Here is a 24,085-nt window from a genome sequence, read left to right as displayed (position 1 = left end):
CATATAGTTGTATGATTTTTGTAGGTCACAGGAAAGGCTGAAAGGAAGGGTTGACCTTAACAAATATATTATAAGCCTTGATCTGCACCTCATAGTGGAAACCTTACACCCTGATTTTTTCAACATGCCCCAAATTGATCCACCTATCAAAGGTAGATGCACAGTAATCACTAATGTTTTGTCACAGAAATCAAATATATTAAATGAACTAATATATTATAATGAATTATATCTATTATATCATATTCACTGAATTCCTGGAATATAATAATTACCTAAAAGTAACTACCATTATAAATATTTGAAATTCATTTTAGATAAGTATACTAGAAGAAGAAATACTTCGGAAGCCAAATAATAATTAGAACATCGAAGGACATGGATTAAAAATGAAGATATTTTAATGGATAGAATGTTTAATAACATCAGGTTTAAGCAGCCTGATATCCATTCACATTAGAAATAGCCTTGTCATTGGGATTAAAGTTCAGTGGAATTCAATCCACTTCCTCCCCTCTAAACCATATTTGGATAGGCTTTCCCTACATTCCGTTTGATTTTTATATACTTTCGTAGCTAAAATTGTTTTTGTGGATATATCAATACCTTCAACCCTTCTGCACAGGAATTTATCTGTTCTTTTAAGATAACTTTGCATGTATTTGTGCTGATCTATTTTGTGTCAATCTTGAAGTTTATCAATCAAAAGCTAAACTTATATCTTTTATTTTTAATTTCTTGCCAACACCTCTCTCATTATAAGAACAATGACAAGAATCAAAAGAATTAATTCCAGGATAAGATAATGCTTACTGAAAATCCTGGCTATTTATGAGAAATGAGTGAGGATAAATAATAGCAGGTGTCCTCTTTCTCTTTCATTTAGGGTAGAAGTAGTATATCCACAGGATTCAGTTAATCATCTTAACACACATCTTGATTGCTAGGATAAAGCTCTCCAAACTCCTCCTACAAGAGGCACCATGTTTCTCTTTATAATGGTACCAAACCCCATGCTAAGCTAGAACTGTTGCTCTGGAAGGAGGTGTGGCCCAGAATAAATCAAAGCTGGCATACAATGTCAGGAAAAGATGGTGCTATGCCAGTTATATTCCATCAATGAAAAAACAAGCTCGTTCAAGATTTATGCTGCCATAGTGCCATGCTCTTCAAGAGCAAAGTCTAATGCCACAGTCTCAGTGTTTCTTTTTCCAACTAGGCAAATGCCAAGAGGAGCATTTTCCCACAAACAAGTGTGTGGGAGATAGTAAATGCAATAATAAGGCTAATTAACCCATCAGGGTGCTTCAAGACTGGAATGATTCAGTCAGACAGAAACAAGAGATTTTTATTCCTTTATTATTATGTCTTCTTTATTTGTGGAGCCAGAGGGTGGGAAAAGGACCAAGAATTCAGACATGAGAAAGATCTGAATGAACTTAGGAACCTATCTAGTAGTTTAGAGTCTGGAGAATACTGTAGGGAGAAGTATTCCAAAAAAAATGCTGAAGCAACTTTCTCTGGAGACATATCATGCACACTTAGGGAGTTCCCAGATGCTTGTCTGCCTGGAACCAGCTACTTTTCATTGAGTTGGAGAACTCATATTTGGAAACCTCTGATTGATAACAGCACACCGATGAATAGTTATATTTTGATGCGAGGTGGACGATCATGCCATCAACCTTCATTGTACTGACCAATGAGAAATCTCTGAAAATAACGTGGAAAGGATAAGAAAATAGGTGATCAGTACAGAAAAAGCAAAACATCTTAATAAGAGAGAAACAAATATAAAAATTAAGTTATAAAAAGTTTTAAACTATATTAATACCGTCTTTGCAATTTTTTAATTGTTGTGGTGTTATACTATGTTTTTAAGTTTACCAAATTTTATTTTTATTAGAACTAAATTAATAAAATGAGGGAAATTTTATTAAAGTAAGCATTGTCTATGGTGTTGTAGAAATTTGGTAAGATCTGAATACTCAAGCAAAAAAGAACACAGATGAAAACCAATTGTGTATAATTGAGTATATGCAAAGTTACCCTCCCCCAAAATGAGTAAAGAAATTAAAAGAATTTAAAAGGAAAAATGCTGAGAGTGATTTTTGAAAAAATAATTGTAACAGATCCTAAAAATCTAATTAACTTAACTCTATTCAATACTTACCAACAGTAAAAGACAAGACATAGCACACCAAACTCACCAACTATCACATGGTTTCACTCGATTCTACTTAACAACAGTTTCCTATAGTTAATAACAAGCTGAACTATATTAATGAAGAGAAATCAGAAAAAAAAAATAACCATAAAATTCTAAAAGAAAATATTCCAAAGGGGGGGGGGGGAAACAAACTAAAGAAATATCTAATTAAACAAAATAAGAGATAATTACTTTCTGGCAGAATTAATGAATGGGAGGAAAAAAAGCTAAATGAAAGCTTCGTTACATTTCCACTACTACTGAATAAGAGTTTGAAGTATTTGTCTAAAAGTTTTTTGGGACAATTACTTTTGGTTTGTGGGGTTTTTTTTTTAAACATTACAGCTTGATAGTATGTACACAATAAATAAATAATGAGCTGCTAAGCTTTACCTACGACTCTGAAAGATTACTTTTAAAAAAGGATCTCAGACCGAATTATAATGTTGGAAGAAACTTCCATTTTTTGAGAATGTTGTGGATTTGACTTTCAAGTCCTAAAAAGTCATTATCGTGAGGCTCTACTTTAATCTTGTAACTGCAGATTGTATCTGGGTATCCTTTACTAAAAATAAGAAATCAAAAGGGATAAACTACTAACCATATTTATAATCTTTTCTTTAAATTGATGGGAGACATGGTGCCTAAATTCATTATTTGAGTGGGGCATTTGGTTTGTTCTACAACAATTAAATAGGGCAATACACAAGATGAAGCCTCATTCAAGCTCTTATATTTTTCAATCAGAAAAAGAAAATGCTCAGATCCTGTGAATTACCTGTCCTGTTTCACCTGTATTGCGGCCACACATCTGTAGAAGCACAACATCAGCCAACTGTTAATCAAGGATCACTTCCCTTCAAAGTGACTGATGATCCACTGTTAAAACAGCTTATAAAAATAACTTCTCCTTCGAAAAGGTGCTTGAGGGTTTTCAGACACATCTCACCATTCCTGCTAGCTTAATGCATGTTTGAAAGTTAATTTCTCATTAATATTTAAAGAACAAATGGCTTCAGAACAAATTTTAAATGATCCATTACATTTTAGAAATAAAATATTATTGGCATTATTTTTATCTCAATTACAAAGAATAATAATGTCCAAGATTGGCTTTTAAAACTGTTAATGAGCCCTGGCAATGTGAAAAAGATATGGATTAGGTAGATGTAATAAGATATGATTAAAGGGTGTAAGCACTGAAGGGTGTTGGAGAAATTCTTTTCAGAAAGAGTATAATTAGTGTCTGATAAAAGTACTTAGTAGATAAGATTTTTGAAGAAGAAAGGTTAAGATAAACACATACTTTATGACAAACCTGCTTAATTTTTCCCCTTTGGTTCTCTTACATACTCAATATTATGTTGAAGTTTTATACATAAGTAATGTTTGTCGAATACTTGATGCATTTCTTCCAGACAATTAGAGTGTTTTAATTGCCAGACACAGAGAGCAGAAAATGTGTTGAAACATCTTATTTCATTTTCAGTGTATACTTCTTTGTTGATTTATGTAATGTAGCTAATAATATGCAACGTACCCTAGTTTTAAACAAACAAATGAACTTCTAAAAAGCAAGCTTCCCATGAGTTGCTAAGCAACTCCAGACACATTTTATTAATTTAATAAATAACATTTAGATGAAAAATCCTTAAAGAAGATTTCTAACTCCATTTTATAAAAAGTAGAATATCTAAGCAGGTATCCTTCTGATTTTCTTGTTTCTAAGGCCTCAAGGCTAAGAAGAGACACTGCCATTTTGAGCTCCATTTGACTTAGTAAACAAATAAAGCATTTCTTCAATTCAAATTGTTACCGTAATAGAAGTTAGGTTCGAGGACTCACTGTATAGCTCTCCAGAGTTAGAGCTCGTGCTTCATTCCCACAATTGAAGGTTCTCATCCTTGACACTATTGACATTTTGGACTGGAAAATTCATTGGACGGGGGACTCTCCTGTGCCTTGTAAGATATTAAGCAATTTCTATCCTTGGCCTCTACTTACTAGATGTCAGTAGTGGCCCCATAGTTATAACTAAAAATGTCTCTGGACATTGCCAAATGTGCCCTCGTAGGCGAGCAGTGTTCAAAATCTCACCCAATTTAGAACTGCTGCAACTAAATAATGGGTAAGTATGAATAATGAGTAAATAACTAACTTCGAGTCACCATCAGTCAACACCTAATATTCCCTAGGACCACCAGCAATGAAGAATAAAGGGGTAGTACTGATTCCAGTGATACTGTGGCTCTTGTTCTATTCAAGGCTCATTATTATACCATTTCAGTGTAATTTCCATTATATAAAAACTGGGGAGAAAGGTCCTAATGATTACTCTGTCTATAGACACTCTCTAGTAATATCCTGATCTGGTCTCTGGTCTTTAAGGTTTCCTACAAATTACCAAACTCCATCTCATCAAACATCTTTCTCATTCTCCATGAATGCCACCTTTACCCGCCCCCAAACACAAACAGCTTGCATATTCCAATCTTATGTGACACATAAAGGACAAATTCCTTTCCTTCATGAAAGATTTCCTAATTAATCCTTCCTTTATTTCTTATCAGCATCATATTTCTGTTAAAAAATGACATGACTGCCAATTAATGTGAGGCAATTATTTACTGAATGTTTTCAATATGCCAGACACTAAATATTCCTTAGTAGCTGTTTCTATCAATTTACATTTACATTATTTATGCCCAACTAGATTGTAAGTTCCCAGAGGATAAGAATGAATCTGCTGCCTCTTAATAATGATGCTAATAAATATACTTTAAATTTGATTAGCAATTATAACCTTTCGAATTACTTTCATGGTTATTACCTTATTGGTTACATTTTTCACTGTTTTGTAGTCAATGAAAGTGGTATAGTAAATACTCTAGGGACTAGTCTACAGGTTACACAACTTGTGCTCAGTAGAATATGCATTTAATATATGTCAACTGACTGAATCCAGTCTCACAACTTCACCACTATAAAATTTCTCTCCTGGAAAGTTCTTATAGCATTTAAAAACAAATGTTACTGTAAAGAACAAAAACAGCTCAGTGATGTAGAAGACACAACACAGAAGTGAATTAGGATTGGCAAGGGTTAAACTATAACATAGCTTGAAAGCAAAAGAGAAATATTAGTTTCTCCCTCAATTGGCTACAAGAGATTATAAGGCCTTGGCCTCTTATCACAGAAAGTAAAACTTGGAAAAGAAAGCAAAATGGAAAGGAAAAACCACAGAAGAGCTAATAAAGCCCCAAATTCTAAAAAGCACAGCATTTTGCTTCATACATAGAAAGTTCAAGAAAACATTTTCAACAACTCTTAAGAGATTTCCTCCTAGATTTTTGGTGTCCCTAAACACCATCAGAATGCCTGTAAAAACCACTTATTTAGTAACCTCGCAATTGACTTCAACAAAACACCAGAAGTCGGAAGTCAGCTGATTTCTAAGGATACCCACTAACCCTAAGCACCATGAGCCCAAAGAAGCAACATCGTTTATTCAGTAATTATTTCAATATTTATTGCACACCTACTAAATGCAGACACTGGCCTATCCCTGGAGTTAAAAAAAAAGGCCTACCTCTCAGTTGTTAATGTAAATGTGTGCAGGGAATTCAGAAAAGGGCAGGTGATCCAAAAAGACAAATTTTTATATATATATATATATATATATATAAAGATACATATTTATCTTCAATGTTCCTTAACTCTCAACCTCTGACCCTCCTATTCCACCCCACCCCCATCTCAAGTTTGAAAAAGTAAGGAAATCAAAGAAAATTGAAAATAAAGAGAAATGAAAGGAACGGGTAAAGGTCTCATCAGTCACCAGAAAGATATAGAAAACAGCACTCATCGATATCCCTTGGCCACGTGACCGGGCGGAAGCGCAGGAGCCCACAGCAGCCGGAAGTGCTAACGGTAGGGAAGGTGCAGGCCCCACAGAGGACCGGAAGTGCAGGACCTGGAGCACGCGGGAGAACTTGGCCCGGGGCAGGTTTTGACTCCAGAACAGAGGCCGCATGAGGCATCTCAGGGTTTTCTCTGATCGCAAAGGCCTATCATAATCACAGCAGGTTTTCTTCAAAATAGGGATTTTTGAGCTTTTCCAGATTCCTAAATGTGGCGGGTAAGCTTGACGTGAGTTTTTCAGGGAAGGGTCTGTGCTCCTCTCCCAGCGTTTTCCGAGGCCCCCTAAACCCACACGCAGAGGGAAACGGACACTTTAAAGTCGAGGGGTGTTGACCTGCCCAGCGTTTGCCGAGCGGTGCCCGCTTCCTGAGGGGGGAAGACTGAAGTGGGAAGTGGGACGGTATCCAAGGCGGATAGGATGTTAGAAAGCGGGCACTCTGGGGCACTGGGGCTCCGATGGGTGCTCCGATGGGGGCATTGATGTATCTACGGAAAGGGGTCGCAGTGGGGGCGGGGGGCTTTGTTCTCGCCGCTCTTCTCCGAGACCCGGCGGGTTCGCCCGGGCGGCGGGTGAATCTGGCAGAGGACAGGCTCTGGCCTCTGCGGACGCCCGGGGCTCGGGCGGCGCTTTGTGAGCGACGGAAGGGGCGAAGGGGAGGGGTGGAGCATCGCTGGGCTCTTTTGAAATTAAATTGCTAAGAATCAGGTTGTCTCCAGGATTTTTATCTGGAGTATAGAAAAGAAGATAGAAACTCGAAGTTTGTTCCAGTTTGTCTTCCTCCTGCTCCCGAATTCTGAAGCTCTCAGCCTTGCCTGCAAATGCAGGAGCCTGAGGAGAGGGAGCGCCTCTCTTTTCCTCTCTCTTAATCTCTCTCTCTCCTCCCTCCCTCTCCCCGTGGACAGAGTCACCCCCGCCCGCACCTTCATCCCACTCACTTCATTGGACTATCTCAGGAATCCAGTACATATTCAACAAAACACTAAACGACCATAGCGCTCCACTTCACTCGTTCACAGCATTACGCGACTAACTTACATCAAGAATAGGAGAGCTAGAGAGTGTCTTGCTAGTCTTAATATAATTAAAATGCACCAGTCCTGTTCTTTCCCAAGGATGTGAGAGGGAAAGCGTTTGGACCTGGCGCTGAAGGTCAATAGGTCAACGTGTTTATGAGATCACTTTAAGCTCTCCTCATCCTAGTCCTTACTGGGAATTCGGGTGAGAGGAAATAGCTTTCGAGATTAATTTTCATAACATTAAACATAAGACTCCTCACTCTCTACTCTCTTTGAATGGAAACGCCTACGTTAATTTCCAAAAGTCTAGTGACCCAGAGGAGCCCTAACTCCCCTTCCCTGCACTGCTTGCTCCTTACCATCCTGGGAATGGGGGAAAAACCCTGGAATCAGTGGCGGCAGAACTGAGCACCCTAACAACTTCTGATTACAGAGGAGGGGGGTGGAGAGATGGAGGAGAGAAATGGAAAGGGGAAAAAAAAAAACATTTGTGTTCATTTACACATTTCCTGTGCAGAACAAAAAAGTCCCACGATCAGCAAAAGAAGTCTCTTCCTCCAAAATAGCAGCCAAAGAGGGAAAATTAGAATATGCATAAATTCCTTCATTTTCATTCGCACGGAGCATGATTTCCGGCAGATTTGTGTTTAAACTGCTCGATTAATCCCAATTTCTGAAAAAGCGTTTTACTTAGCATCTTCCTAAAACTCACCTAAGGAATATTGCTCTCCTCTCACTATTCTGTTTTGAAGCTTCCCTCTTCCCTATTCTCCAACCACCCATGAGAATTTCTTTGATAAGACTGTAACTTTACTTTACCTGTCCATTATTTTCTTTTCAAAACTAGACTGAGGCATTGGACTATAAATACAGGCTGGCTGCTAGCTGTGAAGCCATGGCTGCAAATGAGAGCCTAGTGGAAAGGACACGTTTTTGAAATGTGTACTTAAAAGAGGGTAAATAAACATGATGGGACCAATAGACTTTTGCAGTTCCTCTCATGGCATGGAATTCTTTCGTATTCTACACAAGCCATATCCTTTCACCACTAGCGATAGGTAGGATGCTTGGAAATGTCTACCCTCCAAATCTTCCTCCTCCACATGTTTAAGGAGCATGATAGACAATCACACAACCCTATTCAAAAGAGTATTACTCTTCATAAATATTCAGAGTGTCAGTCCATTAAATCCTTGCACAGCCCATTACTAAAATGTTTGCTTTGCCACTTGTGCAACAGATCTGGCTGTATCTGCCTTGAAAATTCTTTGTTGGAAAAGAAATGTTAGCATCTTTTGAAGCCATTCTTTTTCTGAAATATCATTGCTTGACTTGGGCTTACTTCTTCTGTCTTGAAATTGCATATATTTCTTTTATCTAATAGTAGGATGTTAGTATTTTAAAAATAAAATTACTATATCATGGTTTACTGAAAATGTATATAGATCTTAATTCCACTCACCCCTAAATTCCTTGTATATCCCAAGAGAAAGAAACCTAGATTTACTTCATAATAAAATCTAAACAAAATGTAGTGGTTCTGGCTTTCCTTCAGTGTTTACAGATCACAAATAAACCCCAATTATTGGTGGTCAAAAAGTTAGAAATCTTAATATTTGCTTAATATATTTAGTTCTTAGTTTCTACAAAATAAACATACATATTTGAACTATATGCAGTATTATATATATGATACTTCAGATATGCATAAGCATTTAAATATCTAGTTTATGTTGTTTAAAGACAAGATATTTGAATAGAAAAGCCTATTTTGTTAAATGGGTGCATAAACTGAGTGCACATGAATGTCTGCATGACTTTTCCTACTTTATGAAATAACTGCTTCTGTTATTTTACTTTCTGTCAAATATTTCCATTACAAACGTATTAACTTTCTTTTGGTTAAGCATGTCTCCAATGACTCAGAGGTTCTCAGTTATATACAATTAAAGCCAAAGTGTTTGAAAATAAATTCTTAAAAGGTATTTGAGGGAGGCATATAACAGGATCAAGGGCCACTTTTATTGGCATTGTTTACTTCTTTTAATTATTGAAACAAACGATAGTTTTTTTTTTTTAATCAGAGGAACAATTCAAACACATAAAGAATAACAATAACTGAGATTAGTGTCCTTTAAGAATTATTTTAATTAGAAATGGATTTTATATGGAAAGCTCCACTTTGAGTTCAGGTTGCAGAACTGTACTTCCAGAAGAGTTGAACTTCATAGTTATTAATTACTATTAGTGCAAGGAGAAAGCCTGAAGAACGGGGCAATATATGAAGTCACCTTTCTTCTGTTGCAGATTAAGCATCATCTCAGTGAATTTATCCCTAGAAATGAAAGTTCCTCATTCTTTGCTAATCTGTAGTGAAATAATATTCTCATGAACTGGAATATTTCCATACTTTTTAAAGTAAAAAGACTAAATCAGTGAAAGGTGAAGAGGTAGATGCACGTACAACCAGCAGGGAAGTTGCGTCCTTCTTTTATTCCCTCCCTTTCTTTCTTCAACTTCTGTTTGGTTTATTATGGACTATGTGTGTATGTGAGTTTAAAGATAATATCTAAAGGAAAAAGTTTTCTAGAGGACAAAGCTGAGTATTGACAGTTATGCTTTTTTGTAATTTGTTTTTTAACAGCATACAGACCTTATTTTCTCATAAATTTTCAGGGCTCCATTAATTTACGGGAAAACAGAACAAAGCAAAAATATTTAATAGTTATCCTTCCTTGCTCCCAAACTTTCCTGCTATAGCTAAGGTCCTTCTCCATTTGGCCCTAGCCGTTGGGCTGCCAAGGAATTTCTATCTCAGCCTCTATTTCCCTCTTACAACCGACCTTCCTCTCCTAATCAGCTTTCTTTCCTCTCCACAGTTGAAGGCAGTTATCAAACAACCTGCTTTAACTCCTGACAAAACATTGAGTCTAGTTCCTTCTCCACTTGATTTTTATTTTTTTCATTTCTTTTTTCTTTGTGGGGCCACTGGGGGCTCAGGAGATGGGGAGAACATGGATTGGGCTGAGAGAAGAGTTAGATTCCTACAGATACCGACTCACTGGCAGATTCTTTCCAGCTCTAGCCTCGGGAACTGGTGGCTATTCTCACACCTAAAATGATAATCTTGGAATGTTTACAATTGACAGAAGCACCTCTCCCTCTTCCTAAGGTATTGAACTTAGCTTTACTATCTAGATCACCACCAGTTACATCTTTAACCTGGTCTCCTCCCTCCACTTCTACTCCCTTCACTTTATTGTCCCCTTTCTCCAAAGAAATTAAAAGAATTCATTCTAGGGGACCTAATTCCTAATTTTTGTGTCTTGCACTATGGGCTGAGTTTCTCAAGGCCACTGTTCTCTTTGGACTTACAGGAACCTCATAACTGAGGTACTTTCCTCATCTCAAACTCCTCAGCTCCAAGAACATGATTCCCAAATATGACAGCTTGCCTATTCACCAACAGATCTCCAGCCAGAGGCATCAGGTCCTTCCACTCAAGAATCCCCTTCCATTTTTGTCTCTGCTCCCAGTCTCCTTCCCAGGTTGATTTACTCTTGAATGGTGCTCAAGGGGAACATGCCCATTGCAATGAAGAGGAGCGGGTACAAAAGTATTCATTAAAACGTACCATTAAAAAGACCTACCATATTAAACCAAGGGCGTCTTATTAGAACACCAGAGTTGGTGCCAGAAAGATCACCCACCTAACCAGCAAAACAAGAAATCCGAGGAATGCCTAATTGTAGCCATGAAACACAAATTTCATCATTCTGAAGCCAAAGAAATTATTTTAAAATTGTTTCTGCTATTATTGTTTGCATTATTACCATTAACGTTTTATTCTTGTTATTATTGCTGCAGATTTTATTTTATTTGTGTTGTTGTTGCATCTATTATACTATTCAACAGAAGTTTAGGAACATTAGTCAGATTAATTAGTTTATCAGTAATTTAAAGCTGAAAACTAGTAATTAAGCCAAAAACTAAAAATGATCAGGGATGATTCATATGTATGTAGGATTCGGGAGGAAGAGAATCTAAATTTTGGGTATAAAATTTGGCAGCCGTGAAATAAACAGGACTTGGGGATCAGAAATATGATATTTGAAGTATTCTTAGTCACTCAATCTCTCCCTCTCCTCCATATTTAGCTAAGATCATTCTGTGATTTTCTTGATAGAGGAAAAAAATTAAATTTGTTTTTGTTGACAGAGAACAAAGACCCCATGCTTGTTTTTCATGTGATTTGCATTTGCACGTGGATTCCCTCTGCTTTGGATCGTCCAAATGTCTAAGATCATTCCCCTCCAAGTTTGCCTCCTTCATCTCTTTGCTCTTTTTAAGCACACCTCACTAAAGAGGGTGCATCACATAAGACAGGTATACAATTTCAGCCCTTTCCACAGACAAGTTCCATAGAATATAAATTCAATAATGCAATTCTCTCCACAACAAGCTCTCTGCTCTCTTTCAAATATAATTAATGTTTTGATAGTGTAGTTCTTTAACTACATATATATACACAAAAACAGACGCACCCTCTAGCTTTGCTGTTTATGCATCTAAAACAAATGGATGTGGTTATTTCACTGACTCCTAAAATTCCTCAACTTAGCCCACAGAGAAGAAATCTGTTTAGGGAATAACTACACAGTCTGTTGTATGCCCAGAAATATTTAAAACAATAAAAAATGCAAGCCCCTGCTTTTTGATAGTCATTTTTTGTCAAATTTCCTAGAAAATAAAGGCTATTCTGAATTGATATTCTGACACAGACATTCACTAGAAAGCAGTTAAAATCAACAAAATCACTGTCCTAAACTACTGGTTGTCTTTTCCAAGTGTTGATGATGGATACTGAATTTCAATACTTTCCATTTTAAAAGTCAGTTGGGGCTAAACTGACACAAATGTCTAAAAACCAGCAACCTTAATAATAAAACTATGACTTCCATTAGAAATTGCTCACTCCATCAAATACCTCAGTTATATGTTTTAGATGGATTAATTCATTTAATTGCAATCGGTTGTATATTGACATTCTTATGTAAAATAGATGGTCAAAAAGACTGACAGATACGTAGATGACAATATGGCCAGTAGGAACTGAGTGATCAAATGCTGCTGAGTTTCCATATTCAAGTGTACCCTACCCCTAATATTTCTACAAGCTGATTACAATTATCAGAGGACAAATAACCTTTCAGACTGTAGGACTTGATATGTTTTTAGTCTTTAATAAAGAAAATGATAACATATAATACTTAATCCAATCAAAATATAAACCTTAATCTTCCTATATTGTTTTTTTAAAGAAGCCAGTTATTTGGAACCAACACGCTGATTTTGAAGCATCTTGGCCATTTTGTTTGATTTGTGAATGTATATAAGGTGCTAGCAGAGGAAACATTTTACATATCTCTCCACAAATTTTTTAGAGGAGACATGTAAAAGGGAGTTTTTAAAAAAATCTGTCGAGGTTTTATTTTTTTACTCTTCGTGTGGTTTTTGATGTTTGGAATTATAAAACAAGATTAAAAATGAGCAAGGAAAGAGCACATGTTGCTGATTTTAAGTAGATCTTTTAACTGGATGGGAAAGAAGCAGAAATATTTCCCCAGTGTGGTTGTGCAAAAATAGCAGGGGGTGGGGCGGGGAGTAGGAGACTATGACTTGTGAAGAACTCACTTGTACTTTCTGTTATTGTTTTAGATGGCGGCCCATCAGGGTTCCTTTCCCATTACTTTCCTCCAAACTGTTTTCCTTGAAAGCATAAATGTGGAAACTACTTATCCATTCATTCCCTCAGAGGCTAACATAAACAGCAAATATTTTAGTTAAATTCAGAGATTGTTTTAGTACAGGACCAAATTACCAATCCTAGTTGATTAAATGCAGTTAACTTGACATTTGCCTCTATTGAGCTATAAAATATATATATAGGTAAGATTTTTACAATATCGATAAGCAGCGTTGTGTGAGCTATCAAAAAAAAAAATTCTCAGACTTTTTATATTTGTTCTGATTTCTTCCCTATTTTCCTTTTCCTTCCATTTGTTTTTGAGGCAATGACACGACTACTTCTCTGGTTCTCAAATGAGGTTCTGTTTGGCTCAGATTAATGTTAAAGAAGATCACATATATGGTTAGAAAATATTGTTATTTTTCTTTAATGGGGAAAATTGGACTCCCGCGTGTCAGATCCGTGGTTTTCCGAGGGGCAATGGAAATGGTACTGACATCACTTTGCACTTTAACAATCGGATTTGGTCAGAGTACAAGTTGTTTGTTTAACCCGACAGCTCGGTGCACCCCGTCGCACGCTTTGCACACTCATTAAAACGATTATTCACGACCTGTCGAGTGTTTTCGGGTTCATTCACAGGAAAGGCTTGGTGCAAGCAAGAGCAATTCAAGTCAACACTGTCCACTACCCTGATGCACGTGAGGACGAGCTGGTACGTGCATAAAAAGACGGAGGGAGGGGTGGAAGAAGCACGCCCTAGCTATAAATCCTGTTCGTCCGATGCTCTGGAATCTCAATCCCAAAAGAATGCCAAGTGCTTGGTCCTAAAAGGCCATGGTCCTGTGCTAACTTCAAGGGCTTGGCATAGGACACAAAATAAACTCAAAGCTCTCCTCCCTCCGTTCATCCTTTCAACCCTCTGCAAAGCTTGAGGTCCCCCGGCTTGCGCACCTTCTGTCAGCAGCCACGGGACTGCGAGGCTCCACCTCTCACAGCGCAGATGCTGAGGTTAAGTAGTTTCAGGAAAACTCGCCAGGGTGAGGAGATTAATTCCTTTTCCATCTCCCAAGACCCTTCCGTCTTCAAGAAAGAATTCGGTTAATTTCCCTCCCAATATTCCTCTCAAATACTAGAAGGTGTGGGGGAGTCAAGAAATGGTAAATAGAACTATAAACTGTCTTTGGTAGATGTATTCCAAATGATTAGCAAGGAAATATTCATCGCCCAAACTGCAAGAAAACTCTTACAAAATGAGGAGTAAATAGCCCTTGATAAATTAAGCTATTTTATTTTTTCAATTTCCAAGTCACCTTTCAACATTTTGTAATGACAATAAGAGAAGCACAAATTCAAACGCTTGACAATCTCCTGCTATTGCCTTGTACTTATAAGACACACCCTGTGGTCTTTAGTTGTCATATTTATTCAAATGAGCCCTGATACATAACATTCACATATGAGCTATTAGTTCAAGAGAAATGCCTGTCATTATAAGGTATGATGGTACACGTACACTAAATAATAGACTGGATGAGTGTATGTATTTAATATGTACCGAAGAACTCTGGAATATCCTGTTCAGCATAAGTACACCTGGCATAACTTAAGAGTTGACAGATTTTAAAACAAGGTCATTTCTATATTTGAATCCTGCTGCTCCTTGATTTTTCATCTACAGTATTAGTAAACCCAGGGACCACCTTATTGTTATGAGAGTAACCTAGTCGTGCCAATGGAAAAAGAACAAGGGCTTATTCATCAGTTTCATTCTATCATATCTGATATCATAAAATTATGTTTTTCTATTTTACTGAAACACATCAATACTATATATGAAGAGAAGAATGGAAGTTTTCAAGTAGCATGAGGTTTTAATCAGAAACAATTTCCTAATTGCTAAAAAGTAAGTGCGAATAAGTAATTTCGAAAACTCTTTGGGTTGCCATAATTCACTACCTGGTTTACTTAAAATTGATCTGTCAAGTGTGTTTCCTATAAAAGCGCTTCATTAAAGCCAACCTGTGATAATAATCAAGAGGCAGATGCTGAAATATGTAAGTAAATAACCGAAAGCCTCTGCATAAATAAACAAATCAATGCAGTAATAGACAACACTATCGATGTAGGAATGATCGATTTTAGTCTTCTAACCTGCAATCAGAGCTCAAAATGCATAATTAAAAGTATATATTTCAACTCTACTAATACTACTACTACCGGAATAAATAATGAACAAGCTCTGCTGCCAGTTCTACCTGATTCTATTTCGTTCTATCTAAAGTACTTTTGATGGTGTGGGAGGAGTACTCTACTTTTTCTAAGAAAGCTTTGCCAACTTTAAAGCTACATCACTAATTATAAAAATTATAAAAAGTATTAAATAATAAAATTATTACCTTATTCTTGATCTGAATTTTCAACCTTCATCATAGCCTCTAATTATTCATTCAGCACATTTTAATAGAAAAAACACACAATAGTGCTCATTATTTTTAAAGATTTTTTTCAACTACCATAATATCTTCAGGTTTAAAGATTCTTTGGGCCTTTTGTTAAAACAAATGAGAAAAGTGTCATTTCCTTACTATACCCTGGAAGCTCTCAAGCCTATGACTGCATATGCAAGCAATCTGAAACAAGGGGCGGGGAGAGCATCTGCGCTATTCCAAAATTGTTTCATATAATGATTGCAAAACAAACAAGTGTCTGACTCAAAGAAATAAATATACTTTGGATTTCTAGAAATTCATATCTAAAACAACATTTCAGATTTTGCTTAAAGTTAAATTTCCTTTTTGAGAATATTTATCCCTGGAGGACAGAATTAATTTAGATTAGCAAGCACCGGTATATGATGAGTTTGAGTATTTAGGTTTTGTAGAGTAATGAAAATATGGTGTTCATATTTTTTTCTTAATCAACAAAGATGCTTATTTACATTCATCTTTGAATTAGTGTGGTCCTCTGAAGCACAGGCCTCTAGAAGAATTTGTTTATGAAATTCAGCTTCTTTGAAAGTGATTTCTCTTACATATCACCAGCACATAAATATTGATTTTGATTATTTTCACATTTTTATGTGACCAAGCATTCTCTTTGACTCTTCTCTTTCCCATCTAGGGAAAAGAATTCAGGGGCAACCAGACCAAAATAGAAAATATCATCAGTTATTGTTTAGGGCTAATTTAACAGATAATTTAACTTCCAACAACAATGATCAGGTCACTGTTTCAGAGCAATGAGGAAATGAAAGAACTGAGACAACTCTCCCTAACCCCACTACAGATTTTACTCTTCCTGCTCAATGGAATCAACAAAACCTGCTCATACAGACGTGGAGGAAGATATGTTAGCACCTTAAATACATTCTATTCCAAGGATAAGACAATAAAAGGGGAAGGAAAGCGGGAATAAAACTGAAGAAGACGGCCCCAATGCGGGAGTGCTACCTGGGTAGGAAAATTAAGCCTAAAACAAAAATGAATATCCCAACATGTCTGGCAACTGAACACTCTTTTCATTCGGACGCGGACACAAATCTCCAAATCTTGCAAGTGAAATGTGCTTTCCTCCCGTGCAGCTCTTCAGAAAGACCGAAGACCAGGGCAAGAAGATCATATATGTCAGGTAACAGACCAAGAAAAGAACGTGGGGCATTTTATCTTCCCTCTTACTTCCACAAACATAATTTTGAGTTTAAATGACTTTTCTGATTACGACAATTTCAAAATTGCTGCCTACCTCAAGTTTTGATAGAGGGCCAAGTGAGGATGATGTTGAAGCGTCGAATTGGGTCTTATGGGGAAGGGGGACCGTCGGAAGTGGATGAGCTCTATTCTCCATCGTCCTTTCCTTCCCGTTGTCTTTCCAAGGTTGAAGACCACCACCTGAGAATCTACAGACACAGGAGGCTCTGCCCACCCAAACCCCTGCCTCTCTCTCCCCAACGCAGAGCCACCCTTTGTGCTAAAAGAGCTCCTACCTCAAGGCTACCTCTTCTAAACTCTTCACCTTGGACCACAGGCTTGGGAAGAAAAGGAAAATGGGATTGAAAGCGAAATGGAAGAGGAAAGTGTAATGTAAAGGAGAAAAGATGTCTATTACAGAGAAAATGGTTTTATCAACTAATAGATAAGTGCTGAGATCTGAAATCGTACCAGGTAAACAAAAGAAACAACTTTTAGGGAAAAGGGAAGTGGGGAGAGAATACAGAAGAAGAAGAAGAAAAGAAAAAGGTGGGGAAGCGCGCCAGCCAAGGTTCTGGAGTCAGTTTTCGTGGCATCAGCCAGTGTGAGCTACTGAACTCAAAGCTCTGCTTGTCCTGGGCAAGAGCGCCCTCACCTTGCTGCTCCCTGCGCAGCGCCGGCCTTCGCCTCCGCCCGAATCTCAGCCGCAACGTCGGGAGAGCGCCTCTCCACCCCGGCTGCAGCGCCGCCAACGCCGCCCAGACTCAGCAGCCGAAGTCACTTTTCTAACATGATTCCGAAACTCAAGAAAACAACGCTGCCGGGTCCCTGCCTCCACGACATCAAGTCCTGCCTTCGAACTCCTCTCTGACTTTACCCAGGAGTCCCTGAGGCGCCAGGAAGGCTAATACGAAACTACAGCGGAGGCCCCAAATTCGCTTCGGACCAAGCCAACCTGTGTCTGGTGCGCTCGCAGCCACTCTTGGGACAGCCAGGCTCCCGAGCTTACACCGTTGTCCCCTAAGTGTGCATTAAGAATCAATTATTTGCCTGAGATTCCCAAAGCCGGGAACAGGGATATTCCCAGCAGGGACAAAGTCAAACCCAGAACAGTGCTCATTTCCCTAGTCTTTCGAACAAGCAGAAGAGAAGCCTTCCACCCCGGTCCCACACTGCATTCTACCTGAAGCAGTTCCCCTAAATCCGGCGAGGAGTGGGGTGTTAGGGGGCAGGGCTCTCCTGACCCAGGCCACAGAGCTGCAGTCGGAGGGCCAGCTCTGGGAAAGGTTGGTGATATTAGTGTGAAAACGGAGAGAAGGGGCGTTCTAACCTCCACTCCCCACCCCCACCCCCCAAAAAAGGAAAAGAAAAAGAACTTTAGAGTGAGACAAGTCCTTGGCTCAGGAGCAAAGAGCTTTTTCTCAAATAGGGAGAGCAAATACCTATGGGTTTGAACATTAAGAAAGTCCAGTTAGGATAATCTTGCAGCTACGGTTAAACTCATAAATCATATTTCCACGAAATAAATTACTTTGCACTTTGAGATCTATTTCAGTCTCTCACTGTTCCTTTTCCATATAAATTCGTCTCATTTCCCTTCATCACTCTTTCCAAGTCCCTCTTTGCCATGTGTACATCTCTTTACTTAGGGATCCACTGTGACTGTCTGCCGACCTAGAAAAAGCATGCATTCCTTCAGCTACTTCCGTTGATAGCACGCCCCACTAAAGAAATTTTTCAAAAAAAAAAAAGTAAAAAAGGAGCACTTTAGCCCCGGACCTCAAAGTCGCGGTTTAAGCCTCAATCAAAAGCAGTCAGGCGTAGCCCTCCTCCCCTACGAAAATCACTTTCACTTACCCATCTTGGGGTAAGAGCGCTTCCAGTCCTTGTCTTTTTCCTCAGCATCCTTCGGACAACCTCAGGCAGTCTTGTGTGGAGGAAAAAAACAGATAGAAATCGGAAGGGAGAAAACAGACTCAAAATGTAGCACACCACATATTCCCCGGAGCCACCTTGGCCTACATCCTCAGGACAAGGTCCGGGTGAACCGACTGCTACAGTGGGGTAAAGGTTGGTTTGGGGGCCGAAAACTAAGAGGTGAATTAACTTCTGGTGGTTGGGGGAGGGGAGGCTCTGGAGAGGGGGTAGTGAAGGGGTAATGATTGGGATGAGAAAAAAAAAGCCTTAAAAGAGGGGGGGAGCACGCAAAAGAAAATCGAGAACAAAGTACTGTGAAAGATAGCGCCTTTGAACTCTTACAGGTAGGTAGTTCTTAGAATGCAGACGCGTGTGTGCGCGCGAAAGGAGAATCTAGATGACCCCCATCCTTTCCATGTCTCCAGGATCTGGCTTCAAGTAGAAGAAAAAAAAAAAAAAAGACAGGAGAATTTTAATTCAAGTTTCACCTACCCCGTTTGTTGGAATGGCTGAGCAGATTTTCATGTTGGAGAGTTCCATCTGTCTGGCAGAAGCTGGAGTGGTGTTGGGGGCAGGTTATCTGGTGAAGTAGGAATGTACAGGAACCCCGCCCTCTAGGCACAGTTACACAACCCCAGCAACCCGTCTCAGCCAGCTCTAATGATCTTCACCTTCACCCTTTGTTAGCCTATTTCTCCAACTGGCATTTAGTCCTAAACACAACCAGCCACTTTAGCTATTCATAAAATTAATTTCCCCAAAGCAAAATTACTTCCATACATTCAAATTCCTCAACAATGCTGTAGAAAATACACTTTAAAAATATATTTACAGTTCTAAATATATTTGATTTATCCACCTACTTGGGTGAAATATCCACCAACTTAAATATATTAGTAATCAATATACTACAAGACTCATTGTTTTGTACCTCTCTATCCTTAATTTTATGCAAGTCATAAAAACCAAATGAAATCTTCCATGATCATATTTGTATTAAATCTTGTTAGTTCTGGACTTTGTTCACTTGGTTTTCAATTCTGTAACAAGCTGAAGAAACATAGTTGGAAGAATCCTTTCAGTGCTCTATTTTAATTAAATCACTTTCTCAAAGTTTTATATTAATAATTTGTATTAACTTTATACCAAATTCAAGTAAAGTATTTTAAACCTGGAATAAACCATAATTTGGGGTTTCAGTTTAAGTCATGATCACTTTCAGTTCCAAAATCTCAAAAAGAGCAACCTTCATCTCATTAAAAAGTTATAAGTATGAAAGAAGAAAAGCTTCAAAAAGTTTTGAAGTATTTTTTTGGCATAAGCTAATTTTAACTGGCAAAGATTAGTGACAACATATATCAACACAACATTACAACCAATTTGTTGCAAAAAAAAAAAAATCTATTAAATGCCATGCTAGACTGTCGTGTGTTTTTGAAGACGATAATTTAAGGGATGATAGGACAGATCGAGATAAATAAAATGTTCATATTGGGTTGCTAGAGGCCTGCACAAAGTTCTTTCTCTGTTTATACCCCTTTGTACCTAATATACCTATTAAACAAGCTATTTTTACTTCTAATTACATGCGTTATGTATGTACCTTGGACATGTATCCGAGTAGGATTTCCACTCCAGTCCTTAGTTCCTATGAATTTAAAGAAGTAAATTTTACTCTTGACCTCAAAGTATGACATTTGCCACTGAGATTCTATTTCTTGATCATGTAAATAAATCCTTATCACAAATAAATATAGCTATTTAATATGGCCAGAAAAAATACTCAATGGGGAAAATTTTCTTCTGTATCTATGTTCCTTTATCTCAATATGAGTTCAACTTTCCTTTCAACTTCTGATAGGCAAAAAACTATATTTCTTCTGTGCCAGTACATTCTCATTCCACAAATAAAATCTATGGTAAAAGCAAACAATACATCACCTTTTTCAGTCAAAACATGCATTTCTTTGAGCTGTTTGGTTTCACACATGTGTAGAGGGGATCTCCTTTGCCTACCCTCAGCCACTTGGATTCTATCACTATTTTTAATATCGGCCATAAATTCGGCTTCTAAACCAATTTATTTGTGGCATTTTCTTTCACGCTTCATTCTGAAAAACTGTTAAATTTCATGAAACTTCGACCTTTGGTGAAACCGCTCTCATGTGAAGAAAATAAAATAATGCTAAGTCTGCTTAAAGGAAATAATTAAACTAGCTGTCTTAGTCTATTTTGGTCTATTTCCTATTTGTGTATATTTGGTTCCAAGTCTTTTAAATTTCCTTTATCTTTCTTTCTTAGATCTCTCTCTCTGTCTCTCTCTCTCTCTCTCTCTCTGTCTCTCTGTTCAAAGATCCTTTTTCTTTTCCTCTCCTTCTCTTCTATCTCTCCATTCACAAGCCACCCATCCCCATATTTCAATATTAACTATTTTCTATTTCTATTTCAAATCTATCTGAGTCACCTTGCTTCTCTCCTAGGCTTTCCCCCCACCTCAGCAACTCTCTAAGTGTTTGCCGATAACATCTTGGAGACAGATTATTTTTCATTGGGCCCATTGTAAGAAGTAGCCAGCTTATTGCATTACTGCAGAACACATTTCAGACTATACAATTGTAACAAATGAACAACTTGTCCTCCACGGACTCACCACAGGATCCAATTAGTTACTAAACCTTTTACTTAGGTTTTCTAATTATTTTCTGGAGTCATAGCAATTGGGCTGCTGAAACAATTAAAAATGTTTTCATTTTGTTTTAGATTTATATATATGCATATATATGCATGTATATGTATATTGCAAGTTAAAATTATGACTGTAAGCGAAACAAATCCCTAGATTATACATACATATATAAAAGGGAATCGAATACCTCTAAATTGTAAAAATGAAAATGAGAGAGGCATTTTACTTCTTCTGAACATCTAGAATTTTAAATTGTTATAATTTAAAAATAAAATATAAACATTGATCTGCAAGTCATTACAACAGGTGATCACTTCAGCAAAATCTATATTGCAACTTCAGCACATCTTTATTAGAACTCTTTCATTGTGGGTAAACAGCCACAAAAATAAATGCTGACTTAGAAAGTATAAATACAAATATTTAAACAAAAATATTTGCAGCATTCATAGTGCAAATTGTACCTGAACTGAAGGGCTCTGTGTGTCTATATATATTACACATGAGTGCATTATATTCGCTTCTATCTAACCATATACATATATTTATAATTTTCCAAGTGCTATAAACGAGATACCTGAAACAAAATATATAAAAAGCATTCTATTAACTGATTTGAAAATAATCATAAGGTAAATAGCTATGCACATAAAATTATCTTTTTGCTGTATATCTACAGAAACTTAAAGATATCAGCTGAAAAGCCTATGCTTTGTTTAAAGCTAGTGTTTATTAAATAGCCTGCTCCTTGTAAAATTTGATTCCACAATGGAAGAAAATAGGATTTTCATTTTTAAAGTCTCAATTCAAATGAAAGGAGCAGTTTAAATTTTAGTGGGCTGAAAAAGCCTTTGAGTTCCCTGGAACTTTAATGGTCTTTTAAAAATTAGCTCTACTTAATAAAAGAGACAAAGGTATCAAGATATATATGAATTTAGCCTATTTTTTATTTCTGTGTGTTCATAGTAAACATTTTTGTAAGTGACAAACACGGGCATATGACCACAGTATCACAATCAAGAAATTTTAAGACAACATTAACAATCACTCAAATTTATGCGGCATTTGCGCAACACAGGTTACATATTTGCAAGGTTTACCTATAAGTACAATAGGTATTAACATTTCACTACATTTAGAAAAAATAAAAGTGACCTGTTAGTGACCACATACATCAAAATATACACAACACAAACTGAAGGCAATCATTAATTTTGTCCCCTTCCAATTCATTTGAATGGGCAGTGCTGCCAACTGAAACAACTTTCCTTTTTTTGTTTGTTTGTTTTTTTAATACTTAGTATACCAAGTGCATTTTCCTAGAACCCAATCTTTGGTCTAAAAGTAAACAAAAGAAAAAAAAACAGTTTTTTAAAGAAAAGGACAAAACAATAAATGGCCAAAATAATTCCTTGGGCACCTTTACTACGAATGCTTCTTAAATACAAATTACAGTTTAACATTTAAAAACTCTCCCCATAATTTAGGTTGTTCTCAAGGTCTGCGTCCACCATCTAGATCCATGATAACTTATAATACTGCACACATGGAAATCTGGTGGCTCTTAGAGATAGACTTGTCAGGTTTGAATGAAATGGTAAAGCAGTCACTATTTAGATACACATTCTACTATAATTTTGACTTCCAAACCTCATATTCTACAATGTATTCTCCCCACATTGCACCTCGCTGACACTCCACACCTTGTTAGAATAATAAACAACCCTAAAGACTGAACAAACGTACAGAAATGAGGGGGGGGGCTTAATAAAAAATACCTGGACTTATTTTTTTAATTATCATTTACAATGCAAATGTGTGTAAAACGTTCACTTACAGTCTGGTCCCAGGGATGTTAATGTATTAAAGGGTTGGAAGAAGACCCCTGATTTTGATGTGTGAAATAATCAGACAGTCCCCCGGACAGTCCCGTCGTGAAACTTGGCAAAGAGGGTCTTAAAGACTCACAGGGCAGGGTCGAGGGGGCCTGCGGAGACGTGGAGGACGACGCGGCCCGGGCGCTCATGGACGTGCTGCTCTGCGAAGTCATTGACGGGTGCGGGACATGGGGGAAAAAGTAACTGGTCTGGCCCGCAAGCAGGTTGACCGAGCAGGGGTTGAGCGAGTAGGTCCCGGAGCAGGGCACCGACAGGCCGCAGGGCACCGAGGCCGCGAGCGCGGCGGCCGTGAGGTGGTGCGTGGCGTACGGGATCTCCCCGTTGACCAGCCGGTCCACGCTCAGGCCGTTGGCCGTGGAGAAGGAGTGGTTGTTGCCCAGCGAGTTCTGAGTCAACACGGAGCTGTAGGGCATGGGGTGGCTGGGGTAGGCCGACGTGGTGCCGTTGTAACTCAAAGTGCTGCTGGCGCGGGGGTGGTGCAGGGACAGGAAGGGCGACATGGGCCAGTAGAGGGAGCCGGCGCGGTCCATGAAGGTGAGGCCGGTGGAGGTGAGGCGCGCCCCGCGCTTGAAGGCCAGCTTGGCCCGCGACGTGGTGGAGCGGCGCCGCAGCTTGCCCGTGGTGCCGCCGATGAACACGTCGTCGCTCGACGGGTCCAGCATCCAGTAGTTGCCCTTGCCCGGGTCGTCGTAGTGGCGCGGCACCTTCACGAAGCACTTGTTGAGGGACAGGTTGTGGCGGATGGAGTTCTGCCAGCCCTGCTTGTTCTCGCGGTAGTAGGGGAAGTTCTTCATGATGAACTCGTAGATGCCGTTGAGCGTGAGCCGCTTCTCGGGGCTCTGCCGGATGGCCATCATGATGAGCGCGTTGTAGCTGAACGGCGGCTTCTCGTACTTGCCGTTCTTCTTCTCGCCCTCCTTGCCCCCCTCCCCGTCCTTGCCGCCCTCGCCCGCCCCCTTCTTCTCCTCCCCCCCGGCGCCGGCGCCCTTCTCTTTCTCG

General features: G+C 38.4%; 1 protein-coding gene and 1 long non-coding RNA gene across 2 annotated transcripts; both read right to left on the bottom strand.

The window, feature by feature from the left end:
* Positions 1-1,356: 1,356 nt before the first annotated feature.
* Positions 1,357-19,097, bottom strand: LOC105308539. The gene is made up of 3 exons (XR_897311.2): positions 18,995-19,097; positions 18,443-18,512; positions 1,357-1,713 (listed from the first exon to the last, which is right to left on the bottom strand). It is a non-coding gene; the product is annotated as an uncharacterized LOC105308539 (long non-coding RNA).
* Positions 19,098-22,111: 3,014 nt separating this feature from the next.
* FOXG1 (forkhead box G1) lies at positions 22,112-24,079 on the bottom strand. The gene has a single exon (XM_023525657.1). It carries the CDS (start codon positions 23,941-23,943, stop codon positions 23,044-23,046), a length of 900 nt encoding a protein of 299 aa, XP_023381425.1. The 5' UTR covers positions 23,944-24,079; the 3' UTR covers positions 22,112-23,043.
* Positions 24,080-24,085: the final 6 nt, after the last annotated feature.

Source organism: Pteropus vampyrus, unplaced genomic scaffold (genome assembly GCF_000151845.1).
Source record: "Pteropus vampyrus isolate Shadow unplaced genomic scaffold, Pvam_2.0 Scaffold587, whole genome shotgun sequence".
Taxonomy (NCBI): domain Eukaryota; kingdom Metazoa; phylum Chordata; class Mammalia; order Chiroptera; family Pteropodidae; genus Pteropus; species Pteropus vampyrus.
The sequence above is the reverse complement of the archived record's forward strand: the minus strand, read 5'-3'. Positions and strand labels throughout refer to the sequence as shown.